This window comes from Oryza sativa, chromosome 8 (genome assembly GCF_034140825.1).
Source record: "Oryza sativa Japonica Group chromosome 8, ASM3414082v1".
NCBI classification, from domain to species: domain Eukaryota; kingdom Viridiplantae; phylum Streptophyta; class Magnoliopsida; order Poales; family Poaceae; genus Oryza; species Oryza sativa.
This window is the reverse complement of record NC_089042.1, coordinates 11,975,801-11,997,051: the sequence shown is the minus strand read 5'-3', so window position 1 is coordinate 11,997,051 and position 21,251 is coordinate 11,975,801. Positions and strand designations below refer to the sequence as shown.

The window sequence follows — 21,251 nt, the reverse complement described above, 5'->3', positions numbered from 1 at the left end:
ATTCATTAATATATATATATATATATATATATATATATATATATATATATATATATATATAAATGTGGACAATGCTATAAAGTCTTATAATATGAAACGAAGGAAGTAACAGATAACACACACGTACACGTTTATGTTCATTGGTTATGCCCCATCCAAGGAGCTAAGACAAAATTAGGCTACAAGATCACCGGTGTTGTATGCTTGTGTACATGGGTTTGCCTATTCCTCTCCCGGACAGATCAAAGTTTTGGAAATTACAGTAATTTTGGTTTGAATTAAATTTAAATGTTAAACAAAATTTGGTCACATCTATATAAATTTTGCTAAATTCAACTTTAATGAAAGATTCAAAAAATAATTAGGAGAAATAGTTTCTTGTCAGAAGGGGTGACAAAATCCAGAACCTTGATGGTTTAGATCTTGCTGACGGGTGGGAATCAACCATACATTTTAGGGATACATAGAAATACAAAACAGTTTGAATTTTTTAAGTTATTATTATCCAATATATATAAGTGAAGAATATTGTAACGCCCCGCAATAATGTGAATCCACTTTGAATTTGATAAATGTATTGCTTGTGAAGTATGTGTTCGCGTTTGAGGAAAAAGAAAAGAGAGAATAAAAGAAAAAGAGCAAAGCAGCCCAACAGCAGGCCTTGGGCCTTGGCCCATGGGTGCAGCCAGCTCCCAGCCCAGCAAGCAAAGCTAGCTAGCAGCCAAGCAGCAGCAACAGCAGCAAAGCAGTAGCAGCAGCTAGCTAGCGAGCACATGCAAGGCAACCGGCAGGAGCTGTAGCAGTTTAGTGCCAATCTCCAAAAAAAAAAAAAGTTTAGTCCCACCTCCGCTAGTTTGGAGAGATGGCGAGCACATTAAATAGAAGGGCTGCTCAGTGATTGTAACTCCAATTCTGAAATTTTTGCATAAAAGCGAGGAAAAAAAACACAGTGAGTTGTAGTGCTAGGTGTGGTCCAACTGTACGAGATGGATCCAATATCGTTTTTGGGCCCGGTGTGGTGGCCGTCGCAGATTAGGTAATCGTTAGGCTTCCAGGATCTCTCCCTGCAACGTGTGGTGACGTCGCAAATTAGATAATCTCTAGGCTTCCAGTGATCTCTCCCAGTGGCGTCACATATTAGGTAATCGTCCAGTGGCGGATCTAGGATTTAGGACATGGGTGGTCCGACTCAATTGTGTTTTCAAACACCGTAACGTCGCAGATTAGGTAATCGTCAGGCTTCTAGTGACCTCTCCCAGCAGCGTCGCAGATTAGGTAATCGTGAATCGTCAGGCTTCCAGTGACCTCTCCCAGCAGCATGGCTGAAACGACGCAGGGCGGCGTGGCCGAAACGATGCAGGGAGAGGCGTGGCCGAAACGACGCAAAAACCAAAATGACACAGGGAGAGCATGGCCGAAACGACGCAGAAATCAGTCGAGGGAGAGGCGTGGCTGAAACGACACAAAAACCAGCCAAAACGACGCAGGGAGAGGCGTGGCCGAAATGATGAAAAACCAGTGACCTCTCCTAGCGGCGTGGCCGAAACGATGCAAAAACCAGTTTTCTCTCTGAAAGAACTAAATGAAGTTAGTTCTCAAAACTTATCTATGAAACAAGTTTTTTAAAAAATACTACCAACTTATCCTATGAAAAAAGATTTTTTTTAAAAAAAAAATACTACCTCCCCTATATAAAATCGGATGTTATTAAGTACGATTCCGTTTCGTTTTTGTTGCGAATGCGCGCGCACGGTGACGTGGATCGATCACTCGACTTAATTAGCGCCCACGCACCTTACGGACGCAGCCATTGTGTGCTGTCCTATATAACTTCACTGCTGCCGCCACACCCACAACATAATCTCCCCCTCTCTTTTCCAGCGGAGCAAAAAGCCTAGCAAAATCTTGCTTAATCAGTGAGCAAATCCTAGCTCCTTACTTGCTTATCTCCATCATATTGATCGGAGCAAGAAGAAGGGGAAGTCGATCGATCATGGAGGGCAATAAGTCCAGCAGCAACGATAGCCTTTGTCGCCATCATGCCGAGGACATCGAGGAGGGGGAGATCTGCAATCCGGGTGGTGGTGATGGGTGCTACGTTTTGGGCTCCGGCACCGAGGAGGACAACGAGGAGGAGAAGGTGGGCATGCAGCCAGTGACCTGCAAGTGGTGCCGTCTCAAGGACATCCTCGCGCTGCCTTCGCCCATGCCATCTTCTTCTGGTTCTGAGGGGACGATCAACGACCATGGTGCCGGCAACGCTGCCGCCGTGTTGCGACTGGAGGCATCCCCGTGCCACTTGTGCAGCAGGGAGTTCGGCAACATGAAGGCGGTTCACGGGCACAAGAGAGTCCATCAGGTAGAGAACTGTTAACGACCAAATTTGGTAATCCAAGGATCGTAAATGAAGAAGAAACCGAGATGGAATTCGAGATGGAAATCGTCCCAGAAACAGAGTGAGTATCGGCTGAAGTCCGAATCGGCTACGACTAAGATCGGCAGGGTTCGAGTCGGACTGGGTTAGCCGATTGAGCCGAATCCGACAAAATATGACGCAGCATATGTTGTCGGTTTAGGTTGACGTGCTTCAAGATGATTGCCACACATGGATAGAGTCCTGAGAAGGCAATTGTATATATTAGTTAGGATATTTTATGTAATTTCCTTAGAGATATGTTTGGGCAAAAGTCTGCCGCAAAGACTTATGGTATTTTAGAGTTTGTTAGAGATAAGAGTCATGTCCGATATGAACATATTTTGTAATTCTCGGGTATAAATAGACCACGAGCCCCATGTAATCAAACTAACACACGTTCAATACAATCTCGGCGCATCGCCACCCTTTTTACTTTCGTTTTATTCGACGAGTTCTTGCTTTTGGGTTGAGCTGCATCGGTTTCGATCTTCAACAAGAGATAAAACTTGCTATGGCGGCTTACGTTCTCGGGATTAGTGCTTCCATCTTTATGATACTCTAATCTTGTTTATGTAATACGTCGAGTTATCATATATCTTACATAATCTTCGACGATATCGTTATCTAACCTATAATCGGCTAACATCTGTCAGAAGAGGGCAGCCGATTAGGTTAAATACCGATGTTGACTTAGATTATATATGATATCCACCACTCTATGAAATTTTCAACGGCTTGATTATCTAGATATTGTCTTTCTTTTCATACTTATAGCTGCATCAGTTGAGTTTGATCTTATGAGTCGTGATTAGAATCTCAATCTCTAGCCTGTCTTTGGTTATTGCCGATTAGAGTAGTATCGGGGTTTCAGCCGATCTTACCTGATTTAACTACATTTATCTTATTTGCCTTATTGACATGTTAAATCTACCCTTTATGTTAAGATCTTGTTACATCTAAGTATATTAGGCTTTTTGTTTGGTATATCTTACTTGCTTTAATATCTTAATATAGAGTGGTATCGGAGTATTAGCCGATACACGCTAGATCTATCTGATCGGCTTTACTGTAAACACATATAGTCTTGTTATTAATATATATTTCGATCTAAGTGATTTATACTGTCTCGGCACGGCGATAGATCTATCCCAATCACTTGATTTAAGTATATATCGATATAAGGACTATATATCGTTAATATCTACAGTCGATCGAGTAGATCTAGTTCTTATTAATGACTGCCGATCGATGCATTTATGACATCGGCTCAAAGATAAATGATATGTCATCGGCACTTAGCCGATCGGCTATCGTTTATGGATTTAACCACGGTTTCTTTGTCTTTGTTTCTTGTTGATTGTAGGATCAAATCAACTGGCACGCTAGCATATCCAAAGGCAAGTTTTTGACCTGCACTGGAGTTAAGCAGATCTCCCGGACCTCGTGTTTTCACATCAACACGCTTTTGGCACGCCTGGTGGGACTGATCAGAAGTCAGAATCACAACAACGTTTTCTCATGGCTGAGAAACCGCCGGCATCACCGTCTTCAGCTAGTAAAGATGATTCTTCTAAATCTAAGACCCAGAAGCCTGGTCTATCTGAAGTTAATGAGAGCAACATCATGCCCATCACTCCGGACAAGTTGAAACCCGAGCAACAGAAGGATCTTGAGGCAATGATGCAGCAAGCATGAAACCAATTCTTGAATTCATTCATGGAGACCCAAGGTTCAGAAGTATAAAGTAAAAGTAATTGTTGATGTTCCCGCAACAGGTTCTTCCAAGGATGGAGAGGTACAACAAGTTGCAGATGGTGCAGCTCAATCAAGTGATAAAGGTGCTGCAGATGGTTTTCAAGGGGTTCAAGGTGATGGCTCTCAAGGGGTTCAAGGTGTTGGTTCTCAAGGAATTCAAGGTGACGGTTCTCAGGGATTTCAAGGTGAAAATCTTAACCAAGATGGCAACACGGCACAGCTACAGTTTAACAACTTCCAGGATCGGATTGATTATGTTGTGCAACATGCTTTGATTAATCAATCTGGGGTATTAGTCAACACATTATCAAACATGGTGAAGTCGATGGTTGATGGCTCGATAGCTGAATATCAGGCTACAGGACTGGTTTATTTGCCAGGAGGGGTTTTTTCAAATTATCGGCCCTTGATCACTAACAATCAGCCGACTGTTCAGCCAGTTCCTCCCAATGTACCATCGGCTCAACCGACAGCACCAGTATCGGCTCCTGCACCTGCTGCACCATCATCGGCACCAGGTCAATTAATTAATCCTTGGTTGTTGGTGAGAGAGCAGCCACAGCATAGTGGGCAGAATATGAATCGGCTAACCTAAGATCAAGTTACGGCTATGTTCTTATCACCTCAACCTACTGTTGACACAATCCAGCAACAACCGATTCAACAGACACCACCAAGGCAGCAGGTTGTGCATCCGATTCAACAGACACCACCAAGGCAGCAGGTTGTGCAGCCGATTCAGCAAACGCCACTGAGGCAACAGGTTGTTCAGCCGATTTAGCAGCAAGGTTTGATAAATGCATCAGCTGGGTTTGGAACACCTAACAATCAACTAGCACGCTAGCATACCCAAAGGCAAGTTTTGGACCTGCACTGGAGTTAAGCAGATCTCCCAGGCCTCGTGTTTTCACATCAACACGCTAAGGCAGCACGCTGCGAATCAAGTTGTCCCAGAGCATTTGGTTCATAATGTCCAACCAGACCAAACGGTGATACCTCAAGTTGTTCCCGAACATTTGGTGCGCAATATACAGTCAAACTTTCAAAATTACCAGGGGCCAATTTGAATTATCAGTATCAGCCTCCATCGCCGCAAACTCAATATCAGCAAGGAGGACCGGCTCAGCCCCAGTTTATTCCTCAGTACAATCAATTCGAGCCTGTTCCACAGCAAGCACAAGGAGCGCCTCAGCAACGACCATGGACAGATATGATTGCAGATGTAATGAGGGAACAGTTTGGGCTTAAGCCGAAAGATGCTGGAAATTTGTATCGGCATCCTTACCCCGAGTGGTTTGAGAGAGTTCCTCTGCCTAACCGATTCAAAGTTCCAGACTTTTCAAAATTCTCAGGGCAGGATAGTGTTTCAACCTATGAACACGTTAGCCGGTTTTTAACTCAGTATGGTGAAGCATCGGCTGTGGATGCCTTGAGGGTTAGGTTGTTTCCATTGTCTTTATCTGGATCGACTTTCACTTGGTTTTCTTCTTTGCCATGTGGGTCAATCAACAGTTGGGCCGATTTGGAGAAGCATTTTCATAGTTATTTCTATAGTGGGATTCACGAGATGAAACTATCAGATTTAACAGCGATTAAGCAAAGGCATGATGAGCCTGTGCAGGAATACATTCAGAGGTTCAGAGAGATGAGGAATAAATGCTACAGCTTGGCCTTGACTGATGCTCAGTTAGCCGATTTGGCTTTTCAGGGTATGATAGCTCCGATCAGGGAGAAGTTCTCATCCCAAGACTTTGATAGTTTGTCTCACCTTGCGCAAAAGGTAAACCTTGCATGAACAGAGGTTTGCAGAGGCCAGAAAGAACTTTAAAAAGGTTAATCATGTCTGTCCTTACATATATGGATCGGATGATGATGATGATGATGACTCCGAAATAGCAACAGCCGAATGGGTTAGAAGCAAGAAGGTTATACCATGCCAATGGGTAAAGAATTCTGGAGAAGAGGAGAGGTATGACTTTGATATCACCAAGGCTAATAAGATTTCTGATTTGCTACTTCGGGAGAAACAGATTCAACTTCCTGCTGGTCATACAATCCCATCGGCTGAAGAATTGGGCAAGAAAAGGTATTGTAAGTGGCATAATTCTGGATCTCATTCTACTAATGATTGCAAAGTCTTCAGACAGCAAATCTAGGCGGCTATTGAGGGAGGCAAAATCAAATTTGATGATTCCAAGAGGCCGATGAAGGTCGATGGCAATCCTTTTCCTGTTAATATGGTACACACGGTTGGCCGAACAACAGATGGAGGAAGAGCCAAGAGGTTTTCAGGTGAATTCGGCTAAAATTATCAATAAGTATCAGAAGAAGTATGACAAACAGTAAGAGAGGCATTATGAAGAAGATGATGGCGGTTTTGATCCTCATTGGGGCTGTGAGTTCTTTAGATTTTGCTGGAATGAAGGTATGAGGCTGCCATCTATTGAAGACTGTCCTGAGTGCAGCAATGTTGCAGAAATTTCAAGCTGATCATTTAATAGAAGCAATCGGCTAAGGCAAGCAAGAGTTCCTGTTCATCAAAGGTTGGGCCCAGTGAACCAAGACTGTGACCAAAAGGACAATGAAGACAGGAAGACTCAATGGTGTCCTTCTGATATTTTTACAAAGAATCAGAAGAGAAGGGTTCAAAGGTTGAGGAACAGGGAGCGCTTTCAGGAGGTTGAGCAAGAAATCAATCATCGGCTAAAGAAGACGAAGCCGAGGCAGGAGTGGCGTGTTAAGAATCAAGTTCCTGTAGCCGATGAAGCCGCAGCCGATGAAGCAAAGAGATTAGCTAAAGGAAAACGTGTTGTGACTGCATCGGTTAACATGGTTTTCACGTTACCTGCTGAGTTTGGGGTCAAGCAAGCCGATGTTGATGAAGTTGAAGAAGAATCGGCTAAATTGATGCTATCACCAGAACAAGCAGTCTTTGAGAATCCTGAAGGGATAGAGAATCGGTATCTTAAACCATTGTATATAAATAGCTATGTCAATGGGAAGCCGATGTCCAAGATGATGGTCGATGGTGGGGTTGTAGTGAATTTGATGCCTTATGCTACGTTTAGGAAGCTGGGAAGGAATGCTGAGGATCTCATCAAGACAAACATGGTGCTCAAAGATTTTGGTGGTAATCCATCAGAAACCAAAGGAGTTTTGAATGTAGAACTGACAGTCGGCAGCAAAACTATCCCTACAACATTCTTTGTCATCAATGGAAAGGATCGATGGGAAGGGTTCCAATAGCTTGTTGCTTGGAAGGGATTGGATTCATGCCAATTGTTGTATTCCTTCAACCATGCATCAATGCTTGATTCAGTGGCAAGGCGACAAAATTGAAATCGTGCCAGCCGACAGGTCAGTCAACGTTGCAAGTGCCGATTTAGCTCTTTGGGAGATGGATGGTCTCGATTGCTTATCTAGAAAAGTTTGGGATGGAGATTTTCTAAAAGTGTCCGACTCTGATATACAGCCAATTGAAGATGGAGAGCCCAAGCTATTATTTTGTGGGCGTCGTGGAGGGTTCAAACGTCTACACCAAGGACACAGTAGATGATCTCGATGACAAGCAAGGACAAGGTTTCATGTCGGCCGATGATTGGGAAGAAATTGACATAGGTCCAGGTGATCGACCAAGGCCGACATTTATTAGTAAGAATTTATCTTCAGAATTTAGAACCAAGTTGATAGAGCTGTTAAAGGAGTTCAGAGATTGCTTCGCTTGGGAGTATTATGAGATGCCAGGACTCAGCCGATCGATTGTTGAACATCGGCTACCTATCAAACCAGGGGTTAGACCACATCAACAACCTCCGAGAAGATGCAAAGCCGATATGCTCGAACCTATCAAGGCTAAGATTAAACGTCTATATGATGTTGGTTTTATTCGTCCTTGCCGATATGGTGAGTGGGTTTCTAGTATAGTTCCTGTTATCAAGAAAAACGGCAAGGTGAGGGTGTGCATTGACTTCAGGGATTTAAACAAAGCTACCCCAAAGGATGAGTATCCAATGCCAGTAGCCGATCAGCTGGTTGATGCTGCTTCAGGGCATAAGATATTGAGTTTCATGGATGGAAATACGGGATACAATTAGATTTTCATGGCTGAAGAGGATATCCATAAGACGGCTTTTAGGTGTCCTGGTGCAATCGGCTTGTTCAAGTGGGTTGTAATGACTTTTGGCTTGAAAAGTGCTGGAGCTACATATCAAAGAGCCATGAATTATATATATCATAATCTGATCGGCTGGTTGGTTGAAGTTTATATTGATGATGTGGTTGTTAAGTCTAAAGAGATAGAGGACCACATAGCCGATTTGAGGAAGGTTTTTGAGAGAACTAGGAAATATGGCTTGAAGATGAACCTAACGAAATGTGCTTTTGGTGTATCGGCTGGCCAGTTTTTGGGATTTCTTATTCATGAGAGGGGGATTGAGATAACTCAAAGGATTGTTAATGCAATTAAGAAAATTCAGCCTCCAGAGAACAAGACAGAGTTACAGGAGATGATCGGCAAGATAAATTTTGTTAGAAGGTTTATTTCTAATTTGTTTGGAAGGTTAAAGCCTTTTACACCATTGTTATGATTGAAGGCCGATCAAAAGTTTACTTGGGGGGTAGAGCAACATAAGGCTTTGGATAGTATTAAGGAATATCTTAGCTATCCTCCAGTTTTGATTCCTCCACAGAAAGGGATACCTTTTAGATTATATCTGTCAGCCGGTGAGAAGTCAATCGGCTCGGTCCTAATTTAGTAGTTGGAAGCAAAAGAGAGGGTTGTATTCTATCTAAGTCATCGGCTCTTGGATGCAGAAACAAGATATTCCCCTGTGGAGAAGTTGTGCTTGTGCTTATATTTGTCATGTACAAGGTTGAGGCATTATCTATTGTCCAACGAATGCACTGTCATATGCAAAGCCGATGTCGTCAAGTACATGTTATCGGCTCCAATTTTGAAAGGAAGGGTTGGAAAGTGGATATTTTCCTTAACGGAGTTTGATCTTCGGTATGAGTCACCGAAGGCAGTCAAAGGGCAAGCTATAGCCGATTTTATTGTTGACCATCATGATGATTCAATCGGCTCGGTTGAGGTTGTCCCATGGACTTTGTTCTTTGATGGGTCAATATCCTCTTATGGTTGTGGTATCGGCTTGGTTATAATTTCCCCTCGGGGGGCAAGTTTTGAGTTTGCCTATACTATTAAACCTTATGCAACTAATAATCAGACTGAGTATGAAGCAGTTCTCAAAGGGTTGCAATTATTCAAGGAAGTTGAAGCCGATGCTATTGAAATTATGGGAGATTCTTTGCTAGTGATCAGTCAATTGGCAGGGGAATATGAGTGCAAAAATGATACATTAATGGTTTATAATGAGAAGTGCCGAGAGCTAATGAAGGAATTTCGGCTGGTTACTTTGAGGCATGTATCTCGAGAGCAAAATATTGAAGCTAATGATTTGGCCCAAGGGGCGTCGAGATATAAGCCGATGATCAAAGATGTCAAGGTTGAGGTTGCTGCATTAACAGCCGATGATTGGAGATATGATGTACATCAATATTTACATAATCCATCTCAATCGGCTTCTCGAAAATTGCGTTACAAAGCGTTGAAGTATACTTTGTTGGATGATGAGCTCTATTATCGGATGATTGATGGGGTGTTGCTTAAGTGTTTTAGTGCCGATCAAGCTAAGGTTGCAATCGGGGAGGTTCACGAAGGAATTTGTGGTACTCATCAATCGGCTCATAAGATGAAGTGGTTGCTTCAACGTGCGGGGTATTTTTGGCCGACAATGCTGGAAGATTGTTTCAAACATTACAAGGGGTGCCAAGATTGTCAGAAATTTGGAGCAATTCAGAGAGCACCGGCATCGGCTATGAATCCTATCATTAAACCATGGCCGTTTAGAGGTTGGGGAATTGATATGATCAGTATGATTAATCCACCATCGAGTAAAGGGCATAAGTTTATATTGGTAGCGACCGATTATTTTACCAAGTGGGTGGAAGCAATTCCTTTAAAGAAAGTTGATTCGGGGGATGCTATACAATTTGTTCAAGAGCATATAATCTATCGATTTGGGATTCCTCAAACCATTACAACCGATCAAGGTTCAATCTTCGTGTCCGATGAGTTTGTTCAGTTTGCCGATAGCATGGGTATCAAATTGTTGACTTCTTCACCATATTATGCACAAGCTAATGGACAGGCCGAGGCATCTAACAAGAGTTTGATCAAATTGATTAAGAGAAAGATTTCTGATTATCCTCGGCAGTGGCATACTCGATTGGCCGAAGCATTGTGGTCTTATCGGATGGCTTGTCATGGATCGATCCAAGTCCCTCCTTATAAGCTTGTTTATGAACATGAAGCTGTTTTACCATGGGAGGTTAGAATTGGCTCAAGGAGAACGGAGTTACAAAATGATTTGACAGCCGATGAATATTATCATCTCATGGCCGATGAAAGGGAAGACTTGGTTCAATCTAGATTAAGAGCCCTTGCGAAGGTTACCAAGGATAAAGAACGAGTTGCTCGGCATTACAACAAGAAGGTGGTGTCCAAGACTTTTTCGGAAGGTGAACTTGTATGGAAGTTGATTTTGCCGATTGGGACTCGGGATAACAAATTCGGCAAGTGGTCGCCGAATTAGGAAGGACCGTTCCAAATCTATAAGGTTGTGTCTAAGGGAGCTTACATGTTGCAAGGACTCGATGGAGAAGTCTATGGACGAGCGCTAAATGGCAAGTACCTGAAGAAATATTACCCAAGTGTTTGGGTTAATGCATGATTGGCTGGTGTTGCCGATACATGATAGCTGATGTGTTTACATCGCTTTGAGATGGCCGATATTGTTATATCGCCCTTAGTTGTCTTTCTATTGTAATCGGTTGTGGTTTGCTGATGTACAATAGCCGATATTGTTATATCGCCCTTAGTTCATATTATAATTTTATAAATGCTTTCGACATTGTAAAATTAGGGGGGCACATATATGCAAAAGTTGCAAAAATTTTTGAGCAAAATATGGAGTTATATTGAATCGGCATAAAAGTTATTAAGATGAGTTACATAAAGAGTCAGAGTTTCTTCGCCGATTACAAAAAATTCCTAAGATCTATTACACAGATAGCGTTGGATAGCCGACAAAGCTCATTGCCTGATTTGATCTATTTCTTCGATGGCCTGGATGTCTTGGGCGTCGGTTCCGGGGATGACCTTGAGAGACTTAGTCATGTCAGCCACGTTCTTGATAGCCGATCTCAATCTGGACTTCTGTTCTTCAACAACATTTGGAAGATCGGCTAGCTTTTGTTTTTCAAGATCCAGCTCGGCGTTGCATTCCTCGAGTTGAGCTATTAAATCAATCTTGCGAGCTTCAAGCCGATCTATATTCGACTGAATAGGCCCAACAGAGAGTTGATCTAACTTAGCCTTCTCTTCATGCACAAGCTGCCGATTGGCTTGGATAGTGGCTTCAATGTCCTTCTGTTCTCGCCAATCGGCTATCCGTTGCTTGGCCTTCTCCAGCTTGAATTGGTGTTGCTCAAGGTACACGGCTGGAGTAATGGTGTTTGCCAGATCGTCCGGAATTGAGGCTTGGATTTCAGCAAATCGTGCCCGGATCAAACCACAATCAGCCACCAGATTATCCAATGAAGATTCTAGCCGAATGGATATGTCTTCAAGTGTTTTCTTGACAGTGTCATCCAAGGGGGCTAGAGCCTTGCTCGTGGTTTCTTCTTCTGTCTCATCAAAGTAATCTTTAATATCTAAAGAGAACAGATCGGCTAAGGCCTACAATAGAGAAATTTGAAGACAGTTAGATGTCAAACAGATATAGCCGATCCAAGACTTGGTGTTTAAAAGAGACTTACTGGGATAGCAGGAGCAGCTGGTTGTACTTCTTCCTCAACATGGTGACTCCCTGCAGCCGATGGAGTTTGATTGTTTGGTGGTTGCTGAACAGGAGAGGGAGGAGGAAGAGGCTACAAAAAGATAAGTGTAAGATAATATCGACTATGATCGGCTAATGAGAAATTAAGGACATCTTACTGGTGGAGCCGGTCTAAGTCACAGGAAACGCGGAACGTGGGTGCGTTCTACGTTCCGGGAATTTCGTCTCGAAACGAGGAACGGGAACGAAGCGGAACTTCGTTCCAAAAACGGAAGGATCGTCGACCCAACACTTGGTACGTCAATGGAGGAACGAGAAGGGTGGTACGATGGAGGAACGAGGTATGTTGAGCAAAAGCTAGTGGAGAGTGGAGACTCACCCGGATCTACATTGGTGGAGACAGGGCGAGCAGCGCAGTTGTTCCTTCGCTGCTCGCCGCCGCCGTCGAACATGGGAGGTTGGACCGTTGGAGAAATAGAAGGGCGCTGGCAAGCGGCGCGCCGCGCGCCGCTGCCGCAGCCGCGTTTCTCCCTCCATCACGCAGCTAGGTTGGAGTGGACCGTTGGAGAAATAGAGGGGCGCCGGCCGGCCAGCGAGCGGCGGCGCGGCGCGCCACAACCGCTTTTCTCCACAGATGGCGCCACGGCTGATGAAGCCATCGCGCAGCCGTCGTCGTTGCATCGAGCTTGTGGTATTGGAGACTTGGACTACAGGAGACGGCGGCGGTGGCTGGGGGATAGGGACCACTGACGAGGAGTTGAGGACGAACGAAGTGCTAGGGCTCACTTTTACGTTCTCTTGATGGGCTTGTTTGCACGCATGGCCCAAAAATTTTCTAGGCTGGTCTGCTGTCACATGAATGGCAAAAAAATCTGCTGTCACATGAATGGCAAAAAAAAAAAAATGGTCTGCTGTCACATGAATGGCAAAAAAAAAAGAACCAGAGGGTCGACCACGCGACGTCGTCTTCGCCTATGAGGCGCCATGACCAGTGTGCTAACAACTACACCTTGAGTGAAATGTGTATGTTACTTAAATAACTTAAATAGAAACGTGTAAATTATTTTTTAACAATTTTTGGTTAAACCTTTAGTTTTTTTATTTTTTATGATATTATAACAAGTTTTACTTAATATTGTTGTAAAATAATACTTTTTAAGTAAACAAAGAACTATGTTAATAAAGAAAATGATAAAAAAATAGTATTTATGGCAAATTTTTCTCAAGGTATGACAGCAAAACGCCCGTTGTTACTTCTTCAATATCAAGATATATACTAGCCCAATCTTCCGGAGATGCTCATAAAAATAAGGTGTGAGTGTTGTGGTCAACTACATTTGTATTGTGCTTTAGAATAAAAAAAAAAGGTCATGTGTATATATCCGTGAATATACCCATTTACTTGGAGGATAAGGTTGGATAGGAATCATGGGATAGCCTTATCCAACATCTTTATAGAATATTTTTATGTGGGCGGCCATATTCCACCTTTACCATGAACCAAACACCATACAAAATGTGGCGACCATATCCCATCACCCAAATCTCACGAACTCATGCATATATCAGCGAATGTGTTTTGTAACACGCTCGAGCTGGCAACAATCAATGGCAAATCTCTAGCCTCACTGTGTACTCCATCCGTCCTATAAAAAACCAACATAGTATTGGATGTTGACACATCTAATATTGGACAATGGTAAGATGTGTCAACATCCAATTCTAAGTTGCCCTTTTATTGGACGGAGGGAGTACATGATAGGCTATGTTCGATGTGAACATTAACCGATCATGCTCCACTATACCTGAGTAACACATCTATACATCAGCGGTAGTGGCATCTATAACACACTCTAAGAGATGAAAACCATCGATAAATTCCTAACGTCAACGTTCGAACGCACCACTATGCACACTAGGACTCGGAGAATGCAAACTATATATAGTGACATCAACGACTTTCGGTAAAACCTATAGCGAAACCAAACCGTCGGATCACCGGATCGTACGGCCCAGATTGCCACCCGCATCCCCAGATTAGCACACTATGACACTGATAGACACCAACGAATCGATTTTTCTGGATCCGTCATTGTGCACCACTACGCACAGTATGACTCAAAGAATGCAAACTATAAAATGATGTAAATATGGTTCAATAATCCAATATCTGTACGTGCTAATGTTCTATGTTGTTGAGAACGTGACAGGATCACAAGATGGTGTCTCTTCGTATTTTCAGTTTCCTAGACTTGGTCATTAGAGCAAGTACAATAAGCCTAATCAGCAGGCTCCAAAATATTCCAACTCAGACTATTCTTACGTGGAGGAGAGATAACTAGAGAGAGGGAACAGAGCGGGCGCTAGATGTAGCGCCGGGCGATACACAGATACACATGCATTTGTGGGTCCCGCAGCCACCCCGCCGATCCCGTGTATCGTTTTGTTTCTGATGTGCCTCTTCCGATCCGCCCGACGCATTTTGCTCTGCTTCACGCCGCCTCCCCTCACCCCTGTCTCGCCGGAATTTTCTCCCGCGACGTGAAACTCTGCCGTGAAAGCTCCAGTGCACCCAAAAAGTTAGTAATCCCAGTTCTCAGCTGCAAAGAAAGCGAGAGGAGGATTGAGAAGCGCTTGGTGCGGGCATGCAGCTGGCACCCAAAGCAACAAGCAACTTCTTGATTTGAATTGGCTTGGTCTAATTCTTTTCTTTTCTTCTCCCTCGGTCTGTTGAATGCTTGTCGTCTATGTCTGTTCTACCGATTCTTCGTCTCATCTGTTGCATCTAGTCCGTTCTAATCTCTTCCTATAGCTCCTTTTATTTTCCCTTTTGTTCTTCTCCTTTTTTCATGTATAGATTATAGATTATGCAGTTGGACGGCAGTGGATTGTGATATACTATGTGAATTATCAAGTGTGTTGTCGTTATTTTTTCAGGTAGAGTAGTAGATAACCCATGTTTATTGCATAATACAAATGGCCATATAGGCCACAGAGTTGAGGGCGTTTCTGATCATGCACATGTAAAGTTTATTGTTTGAATAATGAGATCATGTTGATATAATAGCCAACCTATTGTACTAGTTAGTTTTGATATTGGCTATAAAATGACATGGATATTATTGGAGCTAGTAGCTGGCTACACTATTGACCTTGCTCTTAATATGAGTGTGGACTGTGGACTGAAACCAAGAAATAATTGAAATACGAGGCGTCACCTTAAGCACTATATTAATAGGAGAGCTTGTTGGTCACAGGAAGAGTCACCTCAAAGGAGATCAAGCATTACTGCATTCCTGTTTGCTGCTGCTGATCCAGTCCAGGGTTCAAGCTGTCAAGCGCTCAGCCGCGCTCACGACGTCAGGCCGGCCGCCGGCAAACTCAACCCAGGTACCGTGTTTCAGTTTAGAAAAATATAAGGTCTCCAATCTTCATACAAACCATCTGTAGATACAATGGCATTTGGATCTGGTTCCAAGAAACGCAGGCGATCTGAGATCGCAGCACATGAAGATGTAGGAGGAGCTGATGCAGACGTTGTCGTCCACGAAGATGACAGTAACACGAACGATGAACTTGGGGCTGATGGCTCCGAGGAAGAAGATGCAGGATCATCTAAAAAGAGTGGTACTGTAAACCCTCTTTACGATGAAGTAACTGTCGTTAAGGCACCAAAAGGAAAGAACGACAGTGGAACAAAACAGTGGCAGTGTAAGCATTGCCAGAAGAAATTGAAGGGTAGCTTAACGAGAATTCGTATTCATTTGCTTGGGCCTCCACCTGGCAAAAAAGCAGAGGTAGCACGCTGTGTTGCGCTACTAAAAGATCCTATCAAGTGCAAAGCTCTGCGGGATAAGGTACAAAAGTATTCCTTTAACCCTTTACTCTTCAACTTTCTTAGCAAGTAGAAATGTGTCTTATTTTGGCATCCTTGTCATTTGAGTAGGTTAAAAAAGCTGAACAAAATGGAGATGGTTCGAAATCAGTTGGTACTAGGCAGGGCAATCCGTTGGCTGATTGCTTTGGAGAAGGGAAAAGACATGATGCAGATATGAAAATAGTTAAATTTTTATGTGCTAACGGCATTCCGTTTAATATATTGAGAAGCCCACAATTTGCTGAAATGGTCACAGCCATTAACAAAGCTCCCAGTGGATACAAAGGTCCATCCTCTGAGAAGGCAAGGACAACTCTGCTAGATGCATGCAAAAGAAGCGTAGAACATGATTTGGCAATAGTCAAAAGTACATGGTAATTTTCAGTTGCTAACCTTTTTCATCCTTGTATAGGTGCAAATTTATTAACCTTTTAACTGAATATTGAGTTATTGACTATCACTTCTTTATTTTTGCATCAAGCAGGTGCACACAAGGTGTTTCTATTGTGTCTGATGGATGGACTGATATAAAGAACAAACCACTTATCAATGTGATTGCATCTAATAGCCGAGGTTCATGCTTTCTATATGCAGAAGATTTCTCTGGAGTTGAAAAAACAGGGGAAGCTATTGCAGAGTTCTTATTGAAGGCTATTGATGAAATTGGACCAGGAAATGTCCTTCAAGTAGTAACAGACAATGCATCTAACTGCAAAGCAGCAGGCAAAGAAATTGAGAAAGTAAGTTTTTCCAAAATTCCAACTTCAAAGTTCAAAGTTCAAACTTGACAGTTGAGAGTATAGAGTTATAGACTATATAGTATAGACTATACAGTACAATTTTTTTTTCTATGCAGATATGAAACATTTCATTTTATCTCTAATTCTAGTTTTCCCCCATCATTGTACAGGTGCATCCGTGCATGAGCACATTTTCTGGGGGCCATGTGTCACTCACACCTTGAACCTTATATTCAAGGATTTCTCAAAAAAATTTGACTGGATGAGTGATACATACAGCAAAGGGAAAGCTATTGTCAAGTTTTTTCAGAATCATCAGCATTGCCTTGCAATGTTTAGAAGTAATTCAAAGTTGGACCTACAGAAGATTAAAAAAACTCGTTTTGCTTCTCACTACCTTTTGCTTTTGAGGCTCACTAAATGTCAAGAAGCACTTGCCACCACCATAGTCACCAATCAATGGAAAGATTGGATGAAAGGTTGCACCAATGATCTGCGGCAGCAAGCAAGAGCCATTGTTCAAGAAATCAATTGTGAGGACTTTTGGAATAATGTTGAGAATATTCTTGCTATCACAGGTCCTATATATGAAGTATTAAGGTTCAGTGATGGAGAGGGTCCAAAAATGGGTGAGATCTATGAGAGAATGGATTGTATGGTTGGAGAGATAAAGGATATCATGATGAAAGATGACAATCCATACAAAAGTTCCTTTCCAGAGATAGAGAACATAGTCATTGAACGTTGGGAAAAGATGAGTATCCCACTTCATTGTTTGGCTTATGCTGTTTGCCCAAGGTTTTATGATCAAAATTATCTTCAAAAACCTGCTCCCGGTGGCACATTAAGGAGAGCACCGAATCAAGATGTTGAGGTCATGACAGGTGTGCTAAAAGCATTTGAGAGAATAGCAGATAATAAAGAAGAGGAAAAAGTCCTTCGCGAGCAACTCAATGACTTTATTATGAAGAAGGGATTTTTTGCACTAGAATATGTGCAGGCCGATGCAGCATCGATGGAACCAATTGAGTGGTGGTGCAGCTATGGATCTGAGACACCAGAATTGGCAGAGGTTGCCAAAAGGGTTCTCTCGCAACCTATCAGCAGTTCATCCGCTGAGAGGATTTGGGGGACTTATCAGTTCATCCATAATGCAAAGAGAAACAAACTAAACGCTGCAAACGCGGATAAGCTTGTGTTTATCCACTCAAACTTGTGTCTTCAATCAAGATTTACTGAAAGCTATAAATCAGGGCCTAACGCCATGTGGGATGCACATCCCGAAGACTCCACCATCTAAGTGGTAATAAGCATATGTTAACTGATTATTTATTTATTTATTTTTCATACCTTGGCAATAATGTGCATATATAGGGTGTGTTTGGTTGCAAGCCACACTTTGCCACAGTTTGCCACGCCTAAGGTTAGGCAAATTTGACAGGTGTTTGGTTGTAGCCACAGTTGTGGCAAGATTCCCCTCCAACAAATTGGGTCCCACGTGTCAATGGCTCAAAAAAGTGTGGCAAGATTCCCTTAGGCTTAGTAAGTTGTGGCTAACAATTTGATCACCTCACCTTAGGCAAGGTGTGGCAACTTTTGTTGGCAAGTAATGGTAAAGTGTGGCTGGGAACCAAACAGCCCCATATGTTATGTGTTTACAGGAACATGGAAAGATCATATGAGTGCTACACTGCTACTACAGAAAAGACCTTCATGGTGCTGTTGTGATTCATGAATTCATGATGCTTGCTGCCAGCAGCCACCCATATCTATAATCTATATATGAAGCTCAATTTGTAATAATTTATTCTAAGAGCTTTTGTTACACTTTGCTATAAACTTGAGTTAAGTTTCTTGTTAAAAAAATCATTGAAACAATATTCTTGACTAAGGTTCCACGTTCCATGCTATCATTCCAACAAATATAGGAACATGTTCCTCTAGTAGGGTATACCGTTCCAGATAATCGTTCCGAACAACCAAGGAACACGTTCCATCCATAGTTCCGTAGAGTTCCGGATTATCGTTCCAAAAAAGCTAGGAACACGTTCCACCTATAGTTCCGTACTTTTGGAAGAGGTATACCCCTTCGTTCCATGTTTTTGGAAAATGGCGTCCCGCGCTCCACGTTCTAGTTCCTCGTTCCATCGATCCGGGAACTTTTGTGACTTAGGAGCCGGTTTGAGAGTTGTTGTTTCTGATTTCTTCTTCACAGCAATTCTTTTTTTCTACAAAGACAAGATTAGTGAATAATCGGCTGAGGATAAAATAGTTATAAAAGATGGATCCTAGAGAAGTGAGCTGGAGCAGAGGGAGTCGGAGGAGTTTGTTTAGGTGAAGCCGATGGAGTTCTTTCAGTATCACTTACTTCATCTGCGGCTTGATCAATACCCTCTCCGATCTCTTCTTCATCCAGAGCTTGTTCAATAGATGGATCCAGGGCAGGCAGATCATCGGTTGGCTTAGTCTTCTTTAATTTGGCCTTCTTCTTTGGGGCTGGAGCCGATGTATCCACAGCCGATGACCTGGTTCTTCTGTTTTTACCGGCATCGGCTGGTTCTCTGATGAGCCATTGAAGAAGAGTTGAAGTCTTGGGGGCATTATAGCCGATGACAGGAGGAGATGGCCCACCTCCATTTGGAATTAGACCTAGGGCATATTCGATATCTCTACCACTATTGCTTTGATGTGGAGGGGAAGATTCCATTCTCTGCAAAACAGAAGAGAAGATTAGTCAAGTTATGAATCGGCTGATAATTGTTCAAATGAAATTAATAAGATCAAGGTTTACCTGAGGTATAACATCAGGAAAGAGATCTGTCATATACATTGAGGCCGGTTGGTGGAACAGATGCAACTTCCATTCACCCCACCATATGTCAAATGATCTGCTCCTGAACCTTGCCAACTCTATATTCTCAATACTACCCAAAGGAGGCCCTTGGAGATTAAGCAGTCGATCCATCATCAAGGTTGATGAAATTTCCCCTCGGCATTGAATTTTATTGGCAAAGAACAAACCGATTGGTAGTTGTCCCATCCCAAGTTGTCTGACAGCACTCATCGGATGATAGAACTCATAAGAAATTTGAATATTCCTTCCTTGATGAATGCCAACAAGGAGGATGCATGGACTGATTGCAGGCGAGAAAACTTCTCTGGACTTTTGATATCTTTCATGGTTGATGTCCTCAAATCTAAAGTCCGATGGATTTTCCAGGAGAGTCGAGTCTTCATAGGAGAACCAAATCCGAGCGTCTTTCTGAAAGCCATCATAAAAACTGCAGAACCAGTCCTTAAGCAGTTCAGCTGATAGCTTTGCTCCTGCATCGGCTGGTGTGGCATATTCTCCATAAGATGTGCATCTACGATGGGTGCGTTCCTCTCCATCATCTTCTACAATCGGCTCCAGTCTTGGGAATTCGGCTTCTGTCACAGATGGCCGATTGACGAATTTCATGACCATCAGATTCAACCAGGATTGTAATAACCACCATGGTCCACCTGCCCCAACTACTGAGCCGATGGCTATCTTAGCCGATGCATTATTCAGCATTTGGTACAAATAGCCGAAGAGGATCTTGCCTAAGGGGAATTGTCTCTTTGATTCCAAGGCCTCGGCTACAAACTGCCAGTTGGTTGTAGGGCCGCAGCTTAATCCACAGAAGAGAAATTCCTCCAGCCACATCAACAGAAAGGCTACATGCTCTCGAGGAGTGACAGAACCTTGGCCCACATATGCTGCCACATAACCTGACCAGCCGTCTATGCTCTTGGTCCTAAAATCATACTGATTCTTCATGTTCAGACTCATAGAGTTGGCCGATGAGGTGACATCTAGACCGGTAATCATGGTGATATCTATTAGAGTTGGGGTCATCGGCCCTTGGTTGAACAAGAAAGCATTGATGGTGTTGGACCAAAAATAGGAGGCGACAGCCATTAAAGGTTCATCCTTGTCAGAATTAGCTATGGTAAGGTCAAGCGCTTGGCCGATTCCGATTTCGTCCCAATGAACCCTCTTGCTAGCCGACATACGCTTGAACCATGTAATCCAACTCTTCTCGGGTGAAGTTTTCTCGAGGGATGGCCAAGATTTAAAGGTGTTCTTCTAGTGACCTAGATCTGGGTTGGCCAATCTGAAAGGAATCCTATTGGTTTCGCCGATGATAAACTCGGTAGGATCAGGGTTGCCGACTGGGCCGAGGAAGTAATAATTTCCGTGCGATAGGCTTGTAATTGCAACTAGGTTGGAGAGATGCTACAAATCCAAAAGAACCGAGAAGGGGAAAGCGGGATAAGGAGTAGGAAAATCAATCTGTTGCGAGAAAAGGAGATCTAGCCGATGAGAACTTACCTCAGCGTACTCGGCTGATGGCGCGGCAGGCGGGCTGGCGGAGGATGACATCGCCGCAGGCGGAGATCTGGCCGGAGATGAGATCGCCTAGAAATCGCTTCGTGCACCGAGGGGATCGCCGGGGAGAGAGAAGACGGAGCTTGCTTCGGTGGTGAAAACGGAGGAAACGGTGTGAGATTTCTCGGGGACAACGGTTAGTATTTAAAGC

General features: G+C 43.1%; 1 protein-coding gene across 1 annotated transcript; it reads left to right on the top strand.

Annotated features, from left to right (window-relative positions):
• The first annotated feature begins 15,524 nt into the window (after positions 1-15,524).
• On the top strand, positions 15,525-17,986 carry LOC136351540 (uncharacterized). Its single transcript, XM_066303720.1, has 4 exons — positions 15,525-15,926; positions 16,016-16,320; positions 16,431-16,686; positions 16,925-17,986. The coding sequence occupies exons 1-4, from the start codon at positions 15,525-15,527 to the stop codon at positions 17,984-17,986; spliced, it is 2,025 nt and encodes a 674-aa protein (XP_066159817.1).
• Positions 17,987-21,251: the final 3,265 nt, after the last annotated feature.